This window comes from Leptopilina heterotoma, unplaced genomic scaffold, assembly GCF_015476425.1.
Source record: "Leptopilina heterotoma isolate Lh14 unplaced genomic scaffold, ASM1547642v1 Lhet_65, whole genome shotgun sequence".
Classification (NCBI taxonomy): Eukaryota; Metazoa; Arthropoda; class Insecta; order Hymenoptera; family Figitidae; genus Leptopilina; species Leptopilina heterotoma.
Window position 1 is genome coordinate 5,068,502 of NW_025111152.1, and position 20,305 is coordinate 5,088,806.

The following is a 20,305-nucleotide window of genomic DNA, read 5'->3' on the forward strand; positions in this document are numbered from 1 at the left end:
TTTGATTTTTTAGACAGAATAAATGATCGAAAAAAATAAGATATATAAGAAAAAAGAAAAATAGAAAAAAATGAATTGAAATTGGAAAGTTTATGAGTGTTAAATTTAAATAAAATGTATCTGGAAATTGCAAGGTAAACTTTATACATTATAATTTCATATTTTTACAATTCAGTTTAATTAAAATCTATTTTTAAAATAAAAACCATTTTAATTTTTTAGTAATTCAAACAAAAAATAAAAGAAAAGTAATGTTAATGACTAGTAATAATATAATAAATACAAAAGTAATATATTATATAATAATATAATTATTATATTATAAATTATAACCCCTCAGTTAATTACTTTCAACTGTTTTCGATTCTAAAAAACAAACACCTGTTAAATATTTTTTTGTTGCACGTTAAAAATAATTCGCAATTTTAAATAGTTTATAACTTTTTGAAGACGAATCATTTTATCTGTCCACTTGGATATTTTGAAAGCTTATTTCTTAAAGTTTATGTAGACAGAGTTTCAATACTGTGCTCAATAAAAAATTAACAAATTTTTTCTCATTGAAAAGTTAAAGATTCTAGAGATATGCCCTTAAATAAATGATTACTTGACTGTGTTCATAAATGTAAAATATAAATAAATATTTATTTGTATCAAATAATTTCTAATTATTAGAAACAATAATGAAAACTAGAAATTTAATCGCTAATTTGTATTTTTCCAAAAGAAATAAAATTCTTTTATACCAAGAAATACAAAAATTTTCTTCTAAAAATAATTTTAAATCTTCAGATTTTTCATTCTTGACGATTGCCTGTTTTTGTGAAAGAAATCGTATTTAGTAGTGATTCATTTTTTGTTAGTAAATAAGATTTACGATTGTGTTCCTTTTTGTCGTTATCTATGTTCTTTCCTTTTTTTATTTGATTTTATTTTTTTTTAAAGAAATTCTCTTTTCTTCGACAAACAAAAATCTCGGGACATCTTTATTTCCGTTACCCAGCACATCACAATCGGTAAAAGTAAGAAGGAAAAAAAGAAAGAAAGACTTTTTCTTTACTTCTTTCCAATCTAGAAAAAAAAGTTTCTCTGTGAATTTCTGCTTCTTTTATACATGCTGGGGGAGAAGGGGGTACAGAGAGCCTCTTTCTATAGTTTCCGATGTGCATGAAATTCCTTATTGTAAAGCGCGAATAAAATATGTTTGTTACAAAAGAATCTTCTGAAGCAGTATTTATTATTTACATAACAGAAAATTTGAATCAAAAAAGAAATTTTTTTTCTGTGTTCTTTTCGGAAATTTTTTCAAAGCATTTAAAAAACTTGATGATTAACGTTTCAAATTTTATTTACAATTATTTCAAAATTCATATTTTCAAAATTAATGATCAACTTTTCAATTTATATTTATTATTGTTAGGTATTCAAAATTAGTATTTTTTTCTTAAAATTAAAATTAACTACATTAATCTTCATATTCTTTCATTCATAATTGAAATTTGACGAAGAATTTTTTTATTTATAAAGATAATAATTGGGATTTTGTCGAGATTTTCTTGTAAATTTTGAACATAATTGAATTTTGTGATAAGAATTTTATTATTTTTTAAAATAATTGAATTTCTGCAATCATTTGTAACTTCTTCAAAATTCAAATTTTTTAGTGTTTTTAACTAAAATTCTTCTATAAATCCATTATTTTTAATAGTTAATTAAATATATATTGCCAAATTTAACTAATTTTAGAAGATTTTGAATTGAATTCTTGCAAAGAACTTTATTAAAATTTTTAAAAATCCGAATTAAATTCTTTTGAAGAATTTTTTTGAACTTTTTTAAATAATGGAGTTTCTTTAATAATTTGAATAGAAAATTTGGAAAGTCATTGAATTTTATGCCAATTTCTTTCAAATTTTTAAAATGATTGTGTTTCTTAATAATTGAAATTGTTGAATTTTATTAGAATTTTTAGAAATTAATTGAATTCTTTTGAGAATTTTATTACAATTTTCTAAAATAATTTAATTTATTCAAGGAATTTTATTAAAATATAGAAAATAATTAAATTGTTTCGAAGGATTTATTAAAATTTTTGAAAATAATTGTGTTATGTTTGAATTCGATTGTTTATAATTTGATTATTATTTATTTGAAAGATTTTATATTTTAATCGAATTCAGACTTAACTGTATTCAAAAGAATTTTTAATAGTCTTAAATCAATAAAACACTCAGTATTTTAATAGTAAGAAATTAATGTTAAGTTTATTTCGAATAAATACTGTTATTAAAAATTTAGGATCCCCCTTTAAGTACGTTATCAGTTTAACATCTCCGATTAGACGGTATTAAGGTTTATGGAAGAATATTAAAAGATGGGTGGAAATAGGTTGTAAGACACAAATAATTACTGTAAAATATTAATGACATAATCTAGGTTACTATTAATGACATAAGAATAAAGTAGCAATAGCAAGAAAAATACAGTAATAGTTACAATAAAAATGTCCCTTGAAAATATTGTATATATAAAATCAGTATTAAGAATTATTAAAATTGCCCCCTTTAAGAATACAATAAACGATATAAATTCTTTAACTTTCGTAACATAAACACTTTTATTAAACTAAGAAAATTACTGTATTAACATTAATTTCGCCTTGTGTGTGTATGTGTGTGTGTTATGAAAATTGATAAATGTGGAAATATTATATAGCTTACTCACCAATTGTAAATTGTAATTTCAATGAATTGTTTTCTTTTTCTTTTAGTACAAAAAAATCTTTTTGTTTCTTTTATTATATAAGTGTAATATCGACACTTATGGTTAGTATCCAGCTTTTCATTTCAACTGTGCTGTATTAGATACTTTATACTTTTAATTTTTTATAAAAACGTAATTTCGTTTTCTTTGTTCTTCTCCTAATTAAATTTGTACCCTCTGATTGATTTAAGTCTGAGACAATATTCAAAAAATAATATTTGAATGCTTAAAATTCGGGATCACTGTATTTAAACATTCATCTCATTTTCTGAATAAATTCCAGAATTTAAAGAGACTGAGAGTAAAAGGTCTTAGATCTCAAATACAAGGCTTGAATTTCAATATCTTGTATTCGTTTTTCTCATATATTATACACTGAAAAAAAAAGTTCATTGAATCAAGTAAATGCATTTTCTTGACCTGATTTATTTGAAACAAACCCATATTTTCTTATTGGAAGAAATTTATTTTCTTGTGTCAAGTAATTTTGAGCATTGATCAAAGTTATTGAAATAAGAAAATATGGGTTTGACATAAGTAAATATCTTACTGTTTCAAACGAACTGTTTTACATGCGCCAAGTCTCGAAAAAGTATTGAATCAAGAATATCATGTTCTCACGTCAAGTAATTTACCTTGAGTCATTTGGTATCTTGAGTCAAATAATTTTTTTATTTCCTTTAAAGCAACTATTTATTTCATCCAACACCCATAGTCTTGAGCCAAGAAAATGGGAAGATTAATACAAGTTAATAATTGTTTCAACTCAATTAAAAATTATTTTGTTTCAAAGAAATATTAATTAATCTAAGCATTTCTTTTACTTGAAGCATTTCTATATTCTCATGTTTCAAAATCATTAATTTCTTGCGAGAATGTTATATTTTCTGGAATGAAATATTTTATTTATTCAATTCAATTAAGTGTAAGATCTTGAATTAAATCATTCTTTTGTTTCCTTTAAAAAAGTTTTTACTTAATTCAACGCTCATATAATCCTGATTCAAGAAAATACGAAGGTTAATATAAGTAAATATTTGTTTCAAGTTGATTAAAAATTATATTCAATTAATCCCATATTTATTTGAAGAACGAAATTCATTTTCTTGTGTCAAGTAATTATTAGCATTGAACAGAATTCTTGAATTAACAATTTAGTATTTGGCAGAACTCAATATGTAATTATTTCAACCAAATATTTTACTTTTCCGAAGTACCAAAAAGTATTGAATCTAGAATATCATGTTCTTAAGCGAAATAATAAAGTATTGTGTGGAGAATTCATGTTTCTTGAATCGAATCATTTTATTTATTTGCTTTGAAACTTTTTTTTATTTAACACAATGCCGGTGTTCTTGATCCAAGAAAATATTTTTCTTCAAATGTATATGCAACTTAAATATCAGTTTTTGAAAACTGTCCATTGAGGCTAGGATGGCATAGTGGTAGCGTGACGGCTTCTGGTGCGTGCAACCCGAGTTCAATTCCTCCAACCGTGGAAAATTTTCTTTCAAGGTATATTTGTTGTATTTGTGTTAAGTAATAATTAAATGTAAATATATATGTAAAATAACAATTATTTAAATAAAAAATATAAATGTTAATTAATTAAATAATAAAAATGTTTGACCTAAGTATTAGAAAATATGGGATGGGGATAAGGGGGGGGGGTAATTTAAGTAAATAATTTACTTGTATTGAGAAAGTATTTTTTTGATTGAAATCTATAAATTTTCTCAAATCAAGAAAATATTTTCTCGGACAGAGAACATACTTTCTTGATTTGATACATAAATGATTTTGAATTAATATATTCTGCATTTCTTACATGCTACTTAATTTCTTGATCGAATTCCATATTTTCTTGGATCAAGAATATCTGCGTTCTCTCATAAAATAAATGTTTTCTTCATTTAAATCTTGAATTACTTGAACGAATGTTACAAAAAATTGAATGAATCAAATAAAATAATTCAATTATCTATATATATTCTTAGAACAAGAAAATATTTTATTCATTTAATACATTTTATATTTCGTACAAGTCGATTAACTTCTTGGTCGAATTCCATATTTTCTTGGATCAAGAATATCTGTTCTTCTCACAAAATAAATGTTTTCTTCATTTAAATCTTGAATTACTTGAACGAACGTTACAAAAAATTGAATGAATCAAATAAAATAATTCAATTAACTATATATATTCCTAGAACAAGAAAATATTTTATTCATTTAATACATTTCATACTTCGTATAAGAAGACTAACTTCTTGGTCGAATTCCATATTTTCTTGGATCAAGAATATATGTTCTTCTCCCAAATATCCTATGTCAAGAAAATCGTTTTCTTGAATCAATACTTTAATAGTCTTGGCCGTATTCAATCCCACGATTTGCTTCAACCAAGAAAAATTTTCTTGGTTCAATACTTTTTTTTTCAGTGTAACATTAACTGAACTTCACTTTGAGACGTAAATTAAATCACTCAGAAAAACACTATAATTAGAACTAAATAAATTTTACTTTCTTTTATTTTTTATTTTAACTCACTCTTTTAAATATTCACCTTTTTATATTTTATTTCTTTATTTGTTTTTTTGTATAATTTAATATATTCTTTTTATTTGATTCCTTTTTTTTAAATAAATATTCTTGTTAAATAACAATATCAGATTTTTATAAATCTATCTTTTTTTAAGAAAACACTCACTTCAATATTTGAATTTCAACCCTTGTTTTTGGGAATAAGAAAAATAATCTACTTCCGCCTTTTGCGGGAAAAGAAAAAATAAAGATACAGTAAACGTCCGCTCTGCGGGAAATACTCAATAAAACTCTTCGATTAATTCCAAAAGGAAATCGTTCACACCCTGGAAATTGACTCAATTTTTATAGGTGGGAGAAACTTATGCACACGGTCAGCCAATACTTTATTGTTACTAAGGAAGCTTTTTGCAAGCTTGCAAATTCCTTGGTAAATGGCGTGATAGAGTTCGTTTTTCTATATTGGATTTTGCGCGTGTGTATATGTATTCTCCTTTGTTAGTAATTTTTTATAAGTACTTTAAAGAGTCTTTGTGTAGGTGGCTATACTTTTGCAAAATTGACGAATTCCCGAGACGGTCGCTACATTTCCCTAAATGATTTATTTTCATATTCTTTTTATCGAGACGATAATTTAGTAATTTTAAATACTAAAAAAAAATTTTAAATAACTATTTCTTTTTATGGATTTTCTCTATGATTTGTAATAACAAATTGATGAGTAGTATATATATATATATATATATATATATATAGGTGATTAAATTTAAAATGTCATTTTCATGTCCTGCCCAAAAATCTGGAATACTAGTTCATATATAAAAGTTTTTGAAGTCAATTAATTTTCTTAATCACTCGTTCTACTTAAATTAATAATTCTTAGTCGCTAGAAATTTTCTGAAAAAATTTGGCAGAAGAATTAGAAGCAAAATGTCAGTGGTGTCCCCTGTCCGCACTTAAGAAATCAGAACTTTACCTAATAATAAAAATTGTTGATTCTCACATTTTTAGTACCAGAAAAATTATTTTGTACAGCTAAGAGTCTATATTTTTATATAGTAATTGTGCTAGCAGAATAATTTTGATCCAGTGCTAGAAAAAAAATCAAAATCGCCTGTCTGTAAGTTTCATATTTTTAAGTAATTATCGCAAATTTTGAATATCATGCCTGATATTTAAATAACCTAGTGCAGATAATTGCCTTATAGACCTTTTCATTTCAATTCGGAAGTCGCGAATGCGCCTGCGCAGCAACCATGACAGTTCACCAATTTTAAAAGTTTCGGCCCTGTTCTATTAACATGTGTTAAAACTTTACTTTTGCTCATGTTTTTATAGAGAAAAGAAAATGTGTCCGGTGCAAAATTGGTATCAAATTTAAACATAAAAACACGCAGTTAAATTTGCAATTAAAAATATCACTGCAGTGCAGAAAACAGTCAACTAAAAGAAGAAAAAAGAGTTGGTTCCAGAGTGAGGTTATGTTTACTATATATTGACATATTGTTATTCGCTGATGAAATGTGAAAAACACAATAGTTACCTCTTTCACTTTTATTTATTGTTTTTATTAACGTTGCATGTAGAAATGCAAAAAAACTAAAATAAATTATTGATATTTCAAAAATAACTTATTGATAAAATAATTAATATATGCTCCGTCCTTAATTTTTTCATTAAATTTATTCCAGTATTTGTTAAAATTATTATACTCCATTTTTATGCAACATATAATAATTATTAGAACACTTTTTATAATTTTTTCATATCTGAATAATGCAATAGCTGTAAACAGGGCCGAAACTTGAAACGGAACTTCAATTCCATATAACGCATGCGCAAAGAAAATAATTGAAATGAAAAGGTCTATTAAGCGTTGATAGTATTGGTGATATGTATAGCTTCTTAAAGAAAAAACATTACAACATTCTATCACATCTATAACTTGTACGGTTAGTGGCAGAAAGCAAGTATCACTTTGTCGAGCACACCATGTCAGTGGTGTCCCCATCGAAAAATTGTTTATAATATTAATATTTTTTAAATATTATTGAATCTCGTTTTCAGGTATTACACGTAGTTTAAAAACCGCACCGACTTTAACTTAAAAATAAAGTCTTTCTTCTTCGAAATTGAGAAATGAAGCAAAATGTCAGTGGTGTTCCTTGTCAGTGGTGTCCCCTCAAAATTCTGTTTCTTGCTGCTTATTATTTTATTTTTAATAAATTTGTGTTAAATTTACTCCTTATATGCAGTTAATGAAGATATGATACTGGATTGTAATTTATAGGCTGATTCTATTCTCACTATTCAAAAAAAATTATCAGTGAAATCTTTCAAAAATGTCAGTGGTGTCCCTCAATGTTCATATGTTTTTTTGGTCTTCAAAAGTATATTAATTTATGGCAGAACTCATTACAAATATTTTTTAAGTCATGTTGAAACATTCATTATTGTAATTTGAAATATTTTAACTTTTTAAAGTTGTAAGAATTTATTTGAGAAAAGAATAAACGAATACAGAAAATTTCTTATCATTTCTGCCTATCGTTTTTCACCTAGTGAAAATTAAAATTTACTTCCACCTGCTCGACCACTATTATTTTTGTCCATCATATATTCTTGTCAACCAAAATAGAGTATCGTTAAGTTCAAAATCAAACATCGAAAAATCAAAGTTAATAGGATCAAAAATGACATTTTAAATTTAATCACCCATATATATATATATATATATATATATATATATATATATATATATATATATATATATATATATATATATATATATATATATATATATATACAGTACCGTCCGCAATTGTCAGTCCACCCATTTTTAAAGGAATGACAAAAATTTTTTAACATAAAATTCATGAATACTAAAATTTTTTTTTGGTTATATTTTGAAAGACGATAAAATTTTGAAAAGAATAAGACCTTACAGAAGTCATTTGGCCAAAATTTGTAGAAGATATTCCTAAAAATCGTCATTTTTAATGTTTTACAAAAATTTTAATAACTTCTAAAATAATGAACGCTTTTTAATAATCTTAGGCTTATTTTAAAGGTCTTTTTCTACGGAATAAGAATTACTTATAGGCATTAACTTGTCATTTTTAACTTGGAATAAGCATGACGTCAAAATTAGACAAAAAAATTGTAAAAATTTGAAATCAATTTTTTGTACTAAAAACTATTCTAGAACATATATAAAACATGATATGGTGTAGATTTTTCAAGAAAATTTAATAAAAATATATGTTTGAATTTCAAAAATTATTTTTCTTTTAATAATATTATTTCAAATTTTTTGAATTTTTTTGTCCAACTTTGACGTCATGCTTATTCCAAGTTAAAAATTACAGGTTAATGCCTATAAGTAATTCTTATTCTGTAGAAAATGGTCTTCAAAATAAGCCTAAGATTATTAAAAAGCGTTCATTATTTTAGAAGTTATTCAAATTTTTGTAAAACATTGAAAATGACGATTTTTAAGAATATCTTCTACAAATTTTGGCCAAATGACTTCTGTAAGGTTTTATTCTTTTCAAAATTTTATCGTCTTTCAAAATATAAACCAAAAAAAATTTTACTTTTCATGAATTTTATGTTAAAAAATTTTTGTCATTCCTTTGAAAATGGGTGGACTGACAATTTCGGACGGTACTGTATATATATATATACATATATATATATATATATATATATATATATATATATATATATATATATATATATATGTATATATATATGTATGTATATATATATATATATATATATATATATATATATATATATATATATTAATCCTTAGCATTTATTTATGCTTGTTTAGTGTAAGGTGTACTTAATTTTAATTAACATGTTTACCCATTTTTAGATTCTATATAATCTTAATAAAATTTTAAAAAAATTAAAATAGTTACGTTTCGAACGTAACAAATTGAATTCTTTTGTGAAATTTTATTAAAATTTTTGAAAATAAGTGAATTCTTTAGAAAAATGTTATTATTTATGAAAATTTATGAATTCTTGCGAAGAATTATATTAAAATTTTTGAAATTATAAACAATAATAATGAATTATGTTTTAAATAATTAAATTTTTAATATTTAGATTATGAAATTATTCAAAATTTTATATTTGCAATTAAAAAATTGTGTAATTTGCATAATAATAATAAATTGAATATTACGCTTAGCGCGCATAACATTTGATAGTTTTTAATAAAGACAATATTATAAATAAATTACTTTATTTAATTAATTATTTTATATGATTTTATTATTACCTATAAAATTAAATTAAGTATTAAATATGTTATGTTTAGTTAATAAAAAATATTAATGAACGATTTAGAAGACAAAATTTCTGAACAAAATTTTTTATTGATTACGAAGTTTCAATAAAATTGCGTAACAAATTTTTTTATTGATTCCTGAGGTTAAATAATCAATTTAAATTTTACTGTAGAAAATTGTTTTTTATATTTAAATATAGTTAATTTTTAACTTCAATATTTAATTTCTTTTCAATTCTCATTTCAGTAGTAATTTCTGAAAATAAGAAAAAAAGAAATTTTGTTCATTTAGACCTTCAAAACTTTATGGAAATAGTGTAAATAGAAAAATCTATAAAAGGAACTATTTTTTTGAATGTGTATTTTTTTTCTCTTTGATGTTTGATTGCAAATGTAAATTCCAGCTATGTAATTCATGTTAAAATTCTAAAAAATTTGTATTTTCTTGTAATTTCTAATAAAAAGAAAATTTACCTTTGATTTGTAGAAAAATTTGGAAAAATTGATATTTTTTTGAAAAGCAAATAATAATGAATTTGTTTTTTTTGGGAAATGTACAAAATTGATAATATTTTTTCTCTCTTACACAATTTTTCTTCTTAAAGGAAATCATAGTGTTTATATATGAAAAAAATTGGTTAGCGTGTGTAAAATTCTCAATTCTTTTATTCTTTCAAAAGCGCATACGAAATAATTTTTCAGGATATTGCTTCAGATTCCAATGCAGCGTATAAATTTGATAAAATAAAAATGTATCACTATGCAAACTTATGCTAATTTTCCTTCTCTATTTGGCTCCTTGGTCTCAATGGATCCAATAATATATTCCCTCATATGCGATTTTTTTTTTTTTAAAGAAAGAAATGAAAAATAATTCTTCAGGAAAGTTTCTAGAAAACTTCTTTAAAACAAAAAATGGATGCGAAAATAGAAAAATAAAATAAAGTAGATTCGAAATTTATTTTTTTTATTTGATTTTCCATTTTGTCACACTCACAGTTGTAAATTAACTTTAGAATTTTTTATAAACTAAAACATGTTTTAAATACAATACTAATACAAGAATTTCTTTTTTTACAATTCTAATTTTGAAAAATGAAAATAAATTCTGTAACCTTTAGCTTTCTGAAAATGTACTGAAAATGTACTGCAAAGAGTTCGGAATTTTTGTTCGAAGTAAAAGAAAAGAAAAATCGCAAATTTATATTTATTTCACAAAATGCTAAAGATACGGTCGATTTAATTTTATATTTCTTCTTTTAAATTGATTCCATATTGACATCATTTCGGAACAAAACAAGATTTTCTCCTGAATTTTATGGTGCAGTATATAGATGAAAATTGAAGCATATTATTGATTATTATTATTATTACTGTTATTATTATGATTATTGCCCGAAAAGGAATGTGAATTTTCCAAAAGAGAGAGAGAGAGAGAGAGGGGAAACAAGCCGTTGGATAAAGACTTCCGGAAAAGTTAATAGTTTATGACAGTCTTGTGTGTTTGTGAGGTAACTTTCAAGTATCATTTTCTTGTCTCGTTTTACAGGCGCCTTTCGACTCTCGAAAAGAGTTTTTTTCTACTTCTTTTTGGCATAGCTAACGCAGAAGTGTGCGCAACTCCTGAATTGTTGCCCTCTGTTCTTCAACTTTTCGTTCCATTTCTTTTCTCCAATTTTTAAAATCGTCGAGTTCCTTGAGTCTCTTATTCTCTGACGGTAATGATTTTCCTTTCGACCCGGACATTGAGAGCCAAACGAAAATCAACAATGCTGCACACTGTGAGAATTTTAAATTGAAAATTAGTATTTCAGTATTACTATATAATAGTTATAATACTATTATTTTTACTACAATAACTGTTAATAAAAAAATAATAATAATAGAATTTTAACTTCAATCAGTAATTTTTTTCTTTCAAATCAGACAAAACTCATTCACACTTTACATTTCTAATACAAAACCTTAAATTTTTTCTATTTCAGACAATAATTTATTTTAAATAACTTAATTAATTAATTAACTTAATTTTAATGAAAACTGTCATAAAATTATTACTTATAAATCATTTACTGATAATTTCATTTTTAAAAATTTTAATTTCAATTGTGTTGAAATTAGTTACAATTTTAAAAAAATTAACTCAATTTTTTGAAAGAATTTAACTATCTTAATAAATATATTAAAATTCATTCCAGAAATTCAATTATTTTCAAAAATTAAAAAAAAAGATTCTCGTCAACATTTCTAGTAATTATCTTTATAAATAGCAAAATTCTTCGCTGAAATCCAATTATATTTAGGAATTTTAATAAAATTCATTGAAAAATTAAATTATTTTCATAAAAAACAATATTCATCACAAGAATTAAATAATTTTCAAAATTAATAAAATTCTTCACAAAAATTTAATTATTTTCAAAAAATTTTCTTAATTCAATGATTTTCAATATTCTACTACCTATTTTAATAAAATTTCCCAAAAGAATTCTATTAAAACAAAAATTTTGATAAAATTCTACAGAAACATTCAATTATTTTTCAAAAAAATAAGGATTTCACATGAATGTAATAATTATTTACAATAGAATTTGCATAAATTTTTTCAAAAATTTCAAATGTTTTAAAACTTTGCATTAAATTCTTCTCAGTAATTTAATTATTTTCATAAATTTTAAACTTCCTTTCAGGGATTGAATTACTTTTATAAATAATAAAATCATTCAGAGGATGTCAATTATTTTCATAAATAACAATATTCATCACAAGAATTCAATTATTTCCCAAAAGAATTCACTTATTTAAAAACAATTTTGACAAATTCTACACGAATATTCCATTATTTTTTAAAATAATGAAAATTTCACAGGAATTCAATTATTAAAAATAGAATTTGCATAAATTGTTTCGAAAAAATCAATTGTTTAAAACTTTTTTTATAAAATTCTTCGAAATAATTCAATTATTTTCATAAATAATAAAACTCATTGCAGAATTTCAATTATTTTAATACAATTTTAATCGAATTCCTCAAAAAATGTAATTATTCTTAAAAATTTTATTAAAATTCGTCGAAAGATTTCAATTATTTACAAATTTTTTGACAAAATTATGTATAAGAATTATACATTTTAAGAAACATTCAATTATTCAATAAATGATCTACATTTGTATTTAAATAATTGAATTCTCGTAAAATTTTCTAATAAAAATTAATTTAAAAATGATCTTCAGGTAAATTTTAGATAATAATTGAATTTTTGAGAAGTTACTAGTAATTGCAATTCTTAGAAATAATTAAATTTTGTAAAGGTTTCAAATTAAAATCTTCGAAAATCTGAATTCAATTATTTTCAAAAACTTTAATAGCATTATTTTCACAAATAATTTGAGTATATTCATAAATAATAAAACTCCTCGCAAAGTTTAATTACAGTCAATACAATTTTAATTGAATTTTTAGAAATAATTAAATTATTTTTAATACAATTTTAATTAAATTCATTTAAAATAATTTTAGAAATTCAATTACTTTCAAAAATTTTTGTAAAATTTTTAATAAGAATTCCATTATTTTTAATTAAATTTTATATCAATTGCTCAAAAAATGTATTATATAATTATTTTAAAAAATTTTATTTAAACGCTTGGAAAAAATCAATTTTTGAAAATTTTGATATAATTCTTCGTAAGTATTCAATTATTCTATCAATTATTTTTTTTAATTAAATAACTAAATTCTCGTAGAGCTTTCTAATAAGAATTGATTTAAAAATGAATTTCAGTTAAAATGTTAGATAATTGAATATTAAAAGCGTTATAATAGGAATTTTTAGAGATAATTGAATTCAAAAAGATTTTGAAATAGAAATCTTTGAAAGTTTTTATTTTTTGTATAATTTTAAAAATATTTAAATATTTATTTTAAAATAATATAAAATTATTATTCTTTTTCTAAAAAAATTATTAAAGTTTTGAATAATTTTATTTTAAGATTCAAAGAAAACCAATTGAATTCTAAATGAATTATAGTTGTAATTTTTATAGAAATAGAATTAGAATTCAAAAAGCTTTTACATTAAAATTATTCAAAATTTTAGTTCTTTTAAAAAAATAAATAAGAATAAGTGTTCAAATATTTATTTAACAAGCATTATTTAAGTATGAATAATTTAATTTATAAATTATAAAAAAATAGTGCTTTTGAAAAATTTAAATTATAATTCTTTGAATATAATAGTTTAATTCTCGTAAAATTTAAGAAAAAGTTATTTAAATTTACAAATAATGGATAATAAAGGATAAGAAAAATAATAAATATTTTTTATTGAAATCATGAAAAAGTCAGAGAAATACACAATCGACTTTTTGTGATTTTTTGTGAATTGATTAAAACAAGTTTTTTCGTGGTGAAATTTAATTTTCCGATGTCCACTTAAAACAGCTTTTTACTAGTACCTTTGGAAAACTCATGTCTGACTTAAAACTCACTTGGACTACTTTTATCAACATATTTTATTAATTATACTTCCAAAAGTAGAATACAAATTCAATAATATTGCAAAATAATAATAATTATTTGCTGTTCAACGTTTTGACTACTAATTTTTATATTATAAGGGACCTAAAAATTCTGTCTGACTGAAATCTACATTATCTACTGATTAAAATTTTTTTTTAAATTTACATGTTACAAATAATAAATAAATTAATTAACAAATTATTTTAAATCGTAAATTTGTATTACTTTTATTTATTATTTATGTAAAAACTAAACTCTTATTCAAATCTTCGTTGAATACTGATTTCTATAAATTCAGAGAGAATTTAAAAAACTGTTGTCCGAATAAAATTCAGTTTAACTACTAATTTCCAAATAAAAAGAGTCTAAAAATTTTCAGTAGAAAATAAAAAATAAATAATTAAATAAATAAATATTTAAAAAATAATAATAGTAAAAATAATCACTTTGGAAATAAATATAATTTATCATAAATTATATTAATGATAAATAGTATATAAATTATAATAAATATTGTTAATGTGAATATAGATAGTAAAGAAAATAATGAAAGTTAAGAGTTAAAATAATAATAATACAATAACATATTACTAAATGGTGAAAAACAATTATAATAGTAAAACTACACTGACCCAATGGGAAATTTACAACTGGCGTAGTACTGCGCCAGCACTGGCAGCACTGGCGGCAAGGCTGAGAGCCAGCACTGGGATGATAACGCCGTCTGGCGCTGCCGAAGTACTGTCTGTCAGTGCTGCCAGACAGCGCTGGCGCAGCACTGGACCAGTGAGAATATTGCCGCAATAAATGCCGTATTGTTATTAATTAGTCGTAAATTCATAATTATAAATAATTTAACAACAAAATGGTAAATAATATTAATAAATAGTTATTATTCATAAAACATTTCTCTTCTTAAAGAAATTGTATTAAAGATGGAGACTAACAATGGATATAGCAAATGAAGTAGAAAAAAATTGTTTATAACATTTAAAAATTAAATAATAAACAATTACAGTAAGTGTGCATTAGATTTTCATATTTTAGTACCTAACAATTGGAATCTAGAAATATCGCAAACCTATGAAAATAAACAAAATTGCTCACGAGGGGAATCGAACCTACAACCTACGGACTAACAGACTAACGCTCTAACCACTATGCTAACGACACATGTGTACAGTAAAGTATTAATATCTCAGTATCATTCAGACATACAGTTATTGAGTCAAAGATGAGAAAAAAATAGGGATACGTTAGAAATAATAAATTGAAATAAAATAAATTAAACTAAATTTTAAATAATTAAATTAAATTACTTTACTTATTGCATTTAACATTTTACGTAATTCTTAAATTACGTGGTAATTTTTTAATAATTTTTTATTCATAGTAAGAAGTATAATAGTATTTTAATAGGAACCAAATTATTATTTAGATTAAAGTTTAAATTTTGTTAATAATTTTAATTTGTTTAAATAATTTATTATTTACAAAATTAGACAATTGTGTTAAATTGTTATTATTAAATTTAATAAGAATAAAAAATGAACAACTGAAAAGTAAAATATTAATTTTTTTCAATAAATTTATATTTATAAACATTTATAAACTTTTTTTTATAATTTTTTTCAAGTTTATGTCAAAAAAGCAATGTTGGCAAAGAGCGTTGTGAACAATTTTTCTATACTCAGCCAGCACTTGCCGCCGTGGCTTGTCCAAGCTTTGGCGAAACAAAAATTCTGCACTGCGCCAGCACTAATTGTCGAGGCTCGGCTAGACTACGCCGAACAATCGTCTGAGTACTAAGCCAGTGGTGAACATCGGCACTACACTGGCATTTCCCATTGGGGAGAGACCTTTGGGTCAGCAGCAGACTTTCGATAGGCTGCTACTGACCATTTTGGAGGAACGCTACAGGACTATACTTTTGGGTTGCTGCGGTAAAATCTTGGGAGCGTGAAAGTCCCAAAGTTGTTCAGCTGCAAACCAAAGGCGGCATTCCCACTACTTCGGTGAGCTGCTCACCAACATTTGGGACTGTCACGCGCCCAAAATTATACCGCAGCGCACCAAAACCATAGTGGAGCTGCTGTCACATACGTTGTTCCGCTACAGTTTCAAGGGTCTCTCAGTGTAACATATAATATAAATTGTAAAAATTATATTGTAAATTTTGATAATTATTATATGAATTATATTTTATATTATACGAACAAAATAATAATAATATAATAGTGATTTTAGTAATGAATGAAATATCAATGATAATGATAATAAAAAATTAAAAATATTAATTAGTAAATTAATGAAAGTGAAAATTAATTAATCATTGATAAAACGAAGTGTTGATAAAAATTTCTATAATTAATAAAATTTTAAATAAAGAAACCTCAATCATTATTTGTGTTCCAATTGCTTCCGCCGCTGAATCGTCCAATACTGAAAATTTTTCCTCCTGTTTCTTGATAACCTCATTTTGTTCGAATAATGACTTTGATCGTGTCTCTAATTGATGATAATAACGACCAGGCATAATTAGAAAATATTTACGAAAAAATGGATTTGATTTGCCATATTTGATTATTTTTTGCGATACTGGTATTGTTAATCGTTTACAGACTTGTATTACTAAAGACAATAGGGGAAGTCCTCCGGCAGTTTTGCCAACTTTTGTAAGTGGATTAAAAACCATTTCTCCGGGATTTCTTTTTTCTTTACGAACCTCTTTTTCCCTTATCGATTATTTTAAATTAACCTCTTACTTTTGACATTTTGTGAATGTAGAATTTTTTTTTTAATATTCTCGGTGAGATTTTTTTTGCGGTTAGGAAAATATGTCGTGTTGACGAATTTCCAGGTGAATAATTATCTTGAAAAAGAATAAGTAAGATGTTTATAGAGAATGAAAAATTGTTGAAATTTATTTTTATGTACGTGAATTATTTTGTATTTCTTTTTAGAAATTAAAACTTTTCTTTTGTATAATTTGAGAAAGTTTGTAACGAATATTAATTGTAGAAAAATAATTTACGATTGGAAATTGTTTCTTATTGTTTTATAGATGTATTTTTGAGGTTAAGTCAAGCTATCATTTTTTCTCCTCTATTTTTTTGCTTTTGTTTTGTTCTTGACTCGAAAAATGATCTCTCTCTCTCTCTCTCTCTCTCTCTCTCTCTCTCTCTCTCTCTCTCTCTCTCTCTCGTCTGATAACGACGTTCCTGGTGAAAATTGAAATCGTAATCCTATATTTTTCCCAGTGGCGTAAAATTCAATATTCAAATGTTGAATAAAAACTTATTTTTCTATTTAATAGATAAAATAATAAAAATAATAAAAATTGTTGAAAATGTCAACAAATAATTTTAAATAATAAAGAAAATAAACCCGAAAACAGAAAATTATAAAGAACAAAAAATAACAAAATAATAAAAAGCAAAAAATGGTAAATAATAAAATAACAAAATAACAAATAACAGAAAATAATAAAGAACAGGAAATAATGAATAACAAAATATGAAATAACATCTCAGAAAATAATAATAAATTTTAATATATAATAAATAAAATGTTTATTTAGTCAAATAAAGATAGAAAATTTTTTGGTAAAAATTAAGATTTTCAAAGTCAATTGATTGGCAAATGAAATAATCTTCTGAATGCACTTTAAGAGTAAAACTGAATCTCTCCCTCCATCTGTTCAGTGAAATTGAATAAAAAAAGTTTTCCACACTTTTTTTCACAAAAAGTGAATTGCAGTCATAAAAAGAATCTAAACGAATTGGCGACATTACACCCTTCAGGTCGTATAAGTATATTTAATGTCCTCTTCTACCATTTTTGTAGAGCTTTTTCTAAAATTTTTACGATCATCCGTTAAGAATTTCTCAAAGGAAAAAAAAGTACCTGTAATTAGATTGTTAAAATTCCAATTGCATTTCTTTTTTCAATTTTCAATTTTAATTCATTAGGAAATAGGAATTTAACAAAATTCATTGCTTGGAAATGACAAAAGCAATTTTCATTGTTTAAAATTCAATTTACGAATTGAATAAATTGAATTTTCGAAGATAAAAAATTAGCTAGTAAAAATTTTTATTTATTCAGATAATAAAAAAAATTAATTTATCTTTATTGGAAAAGAAAAATTTTAGGAAATGTTTTTTTTATCATTAAAAACAATAAATTATATTTCTCAATAACAATATTGTTTAAAAATTCATTTTTTTGTTTTGGGAAGAAAAACATTATTATTCCCGTTTCTTAATATTTTTGTAGAAAATTCTCAATTTTTATAAGGAAATAATTTGCATCAATTCTATTTCTTAATTACAATTGTTTTAATAAAATTCAAAGTGTTTTAAAAATAAAGGAAAAAAATGTTTACAAATTATATTTGCCAATTACAAAATTTAATTGAAAATGAAACTGAGAAAATAAAATAAAAAAAAATAATAATAATTTATTAATAATAATAATAATAATAATAATAATAATAATAATAATAATAATAATAATAATAATAATAATAAAGGAAAAAATTTTATTGTAAAAATGTACTGTTAAATTTATTCTCTTTTTTAAACATAAAATTAATTAAATTTTATTTAATTATTTAAATACAAAAGTAAATTATTTATTGAATAATTAAATTGAATTTTGTGATAATAATTTTATTACTTTTAAAAATAATTAAATTTCTACAATCATTTTGTATATATCATTACCGTAATATAATCGCAATTTTATGTTGTTCAATATGCGTACAAGTGGATGGTAAAAAGTTTAAATAAATATTATTCTTAGAGGAAAATATTTTAAAAAAATTTTTTAATAGTCGCACGTTTAAGTTCAAAGTAAGATTTTTTAACTCTGCTTAGAGAAACACTTAAAAGTTTCTAAAAATGTTCTTCTATCTGTATAATTTAAGAATTTTTTAAAATTCTTCTTAAAGAGAAACTATTCTGTCTCTTTCAAAGAAAAAAAAGAGAAAGTAAGTTGCGTAGAAAAATTGCTTTTGATATTAAGTAATTTAATGGATATATGTTCTCTTAATATAAAAAAATTGTGACCTTTTGCTTGTAGCTTTTACGTCTATATTAAGAAATGACTTTTATCGTTTTACCTTTTTTTCACTCTCCTTCTTTTTCTCTCTCTCTATATTTATTTCTCTATCTTTCCCTCATTATTTTTTTTCTTTATTTCTCTCTCTCTCTCTCTCCATTCCTCTCTTTCTTTAGTTAAAAAAGAATTAAATGACTTAATGTTAATAATTATATATATATATATATATATATATATATATATATATATATATATATATTCACTAGCTACAGATTGCATACAAGTCAATTTCAGTCAGAATGAAATTTTAATTTAATTTCATTTAATTTCATAAAAGAAATTTTAATCAGTTTAGTAAATGGCAATTGCAGTTAGAGAAGTAAATTTTTTATCATTTAAATTAGTCTAAGTAGTAGAAATTCATTTTTTCAAATTTTGAACATAATTGAATTTTGTAAGATTTTTATTTTTTTTTTAAATAATTGAATTTCTGCAATTATTTATAATTTCTCCAAAATTGAATTTTTTAGTGTTTTCAACAAAAATTTAAATTAGAAAATTTTTAACTTCTATTATTTTTAAAATTGCTAATTTTATTTTTAAAAAAAGGCAGTAAGAAGTTAGCCGCGCGCTTTAGCACGCGAATTATTGCTGGTTCAATTCTAAAAAAGGGTATATAATTTTAAAGAAAAAAGTTGAAGAACAAAAAGATGAAAATTGTCACTTTTAGAAAAATCACCCACACATATTTATATAAAATCTGTTAATACCATATGAAAAGCAAAAAAAAGTGAGAAAATAACATTTATACAAGAGTTTACTTGATTAAGATGAAACTATTCTGAGATGACTATTTGCGCGATGTTGGATATACTGGCATTTAACGTATTGATTAATGTCCAGCAATAAATAGAAACTAAACGAGAGAGGGTGTTCAGCAAGCTTGATTAAACTTCACTCTCTGCTAATGGGTTATAAATAGGTGCATTTTCCTCTCCACGGTCATATATAATAAAAGGGTGAAAAGAGGATGGAGCAAGTGACTATGTATTAATGCAAATTCACTCCGTACGAAACCTCCCTTCCTCATTCCCTCTTCTTTCTACCTC

The 20,305-nt window shown here is 23.3% G+C and overlaps 3 protein-coding genes across 3 annotated transcripts in view; 1 reads left to right on the forward strand and 2 right to left on the reverse strand.

Moving 5' to 3' along the window:
- LOC122509993 overlaps positions 1-9,184 on the reverse strand; it is a 29,668-nt gene extending 20,484 nt beyond the window's left edge. Inside the window, exon 1 of the mRNA XM_043624359.1 lies at positions 9,181-9,184. Coding sequence (XP_043480294.1) covers positions 9,181-9,184 — 4 coding nt within the window. The remainder of the gene's footprint in view (positions 1-9,180) is intronic.
- LOC122509938 (two pore potassium channel protein sup-9) overlaps positions 1-20,305 on the forward strand; it is a 366,618-nt gene that overhangs the window by 137,649 nt on the left and 208,664 nt on the right. The window lies entirely within an intron of this gene.
- On the reverse strand, positions 10,987-16,668 carry LOC122509994. The gene is made up of 2 exons (XM_043624360.1): positions 16,525-16,668; positions 10,987-11,389 (listed from the first exon to the last, which is right to left on the reverse strand). Exons 1-2 carry the CDS (start codon positions 16,666-16,668, stop codon positions 11,210-11,212), a joined length of 324 nt encoding a protein of 107 aa, XP_043480295.1. The 3' UTR covers positions 10,987-11,209.

What these genes read in the sequence shown, in the direction of transcription:
- LOC122509994 (XM_043624360.1), bottom strand. Translation starts at nt 16,668, where the DNA reads ATGCCTGGTCGTTATTATCATCAATTAGAGACACGATCAAAGTCATTA. An exon ending in GAACACAAATAATGATTGAG is followed by an intron (nt 11,390 to 16,524) that starts GTTTCTTTATTT and finishes AAATTCTCACAG; the next exon opens with TGTGCAGCATTGTTGATTTT.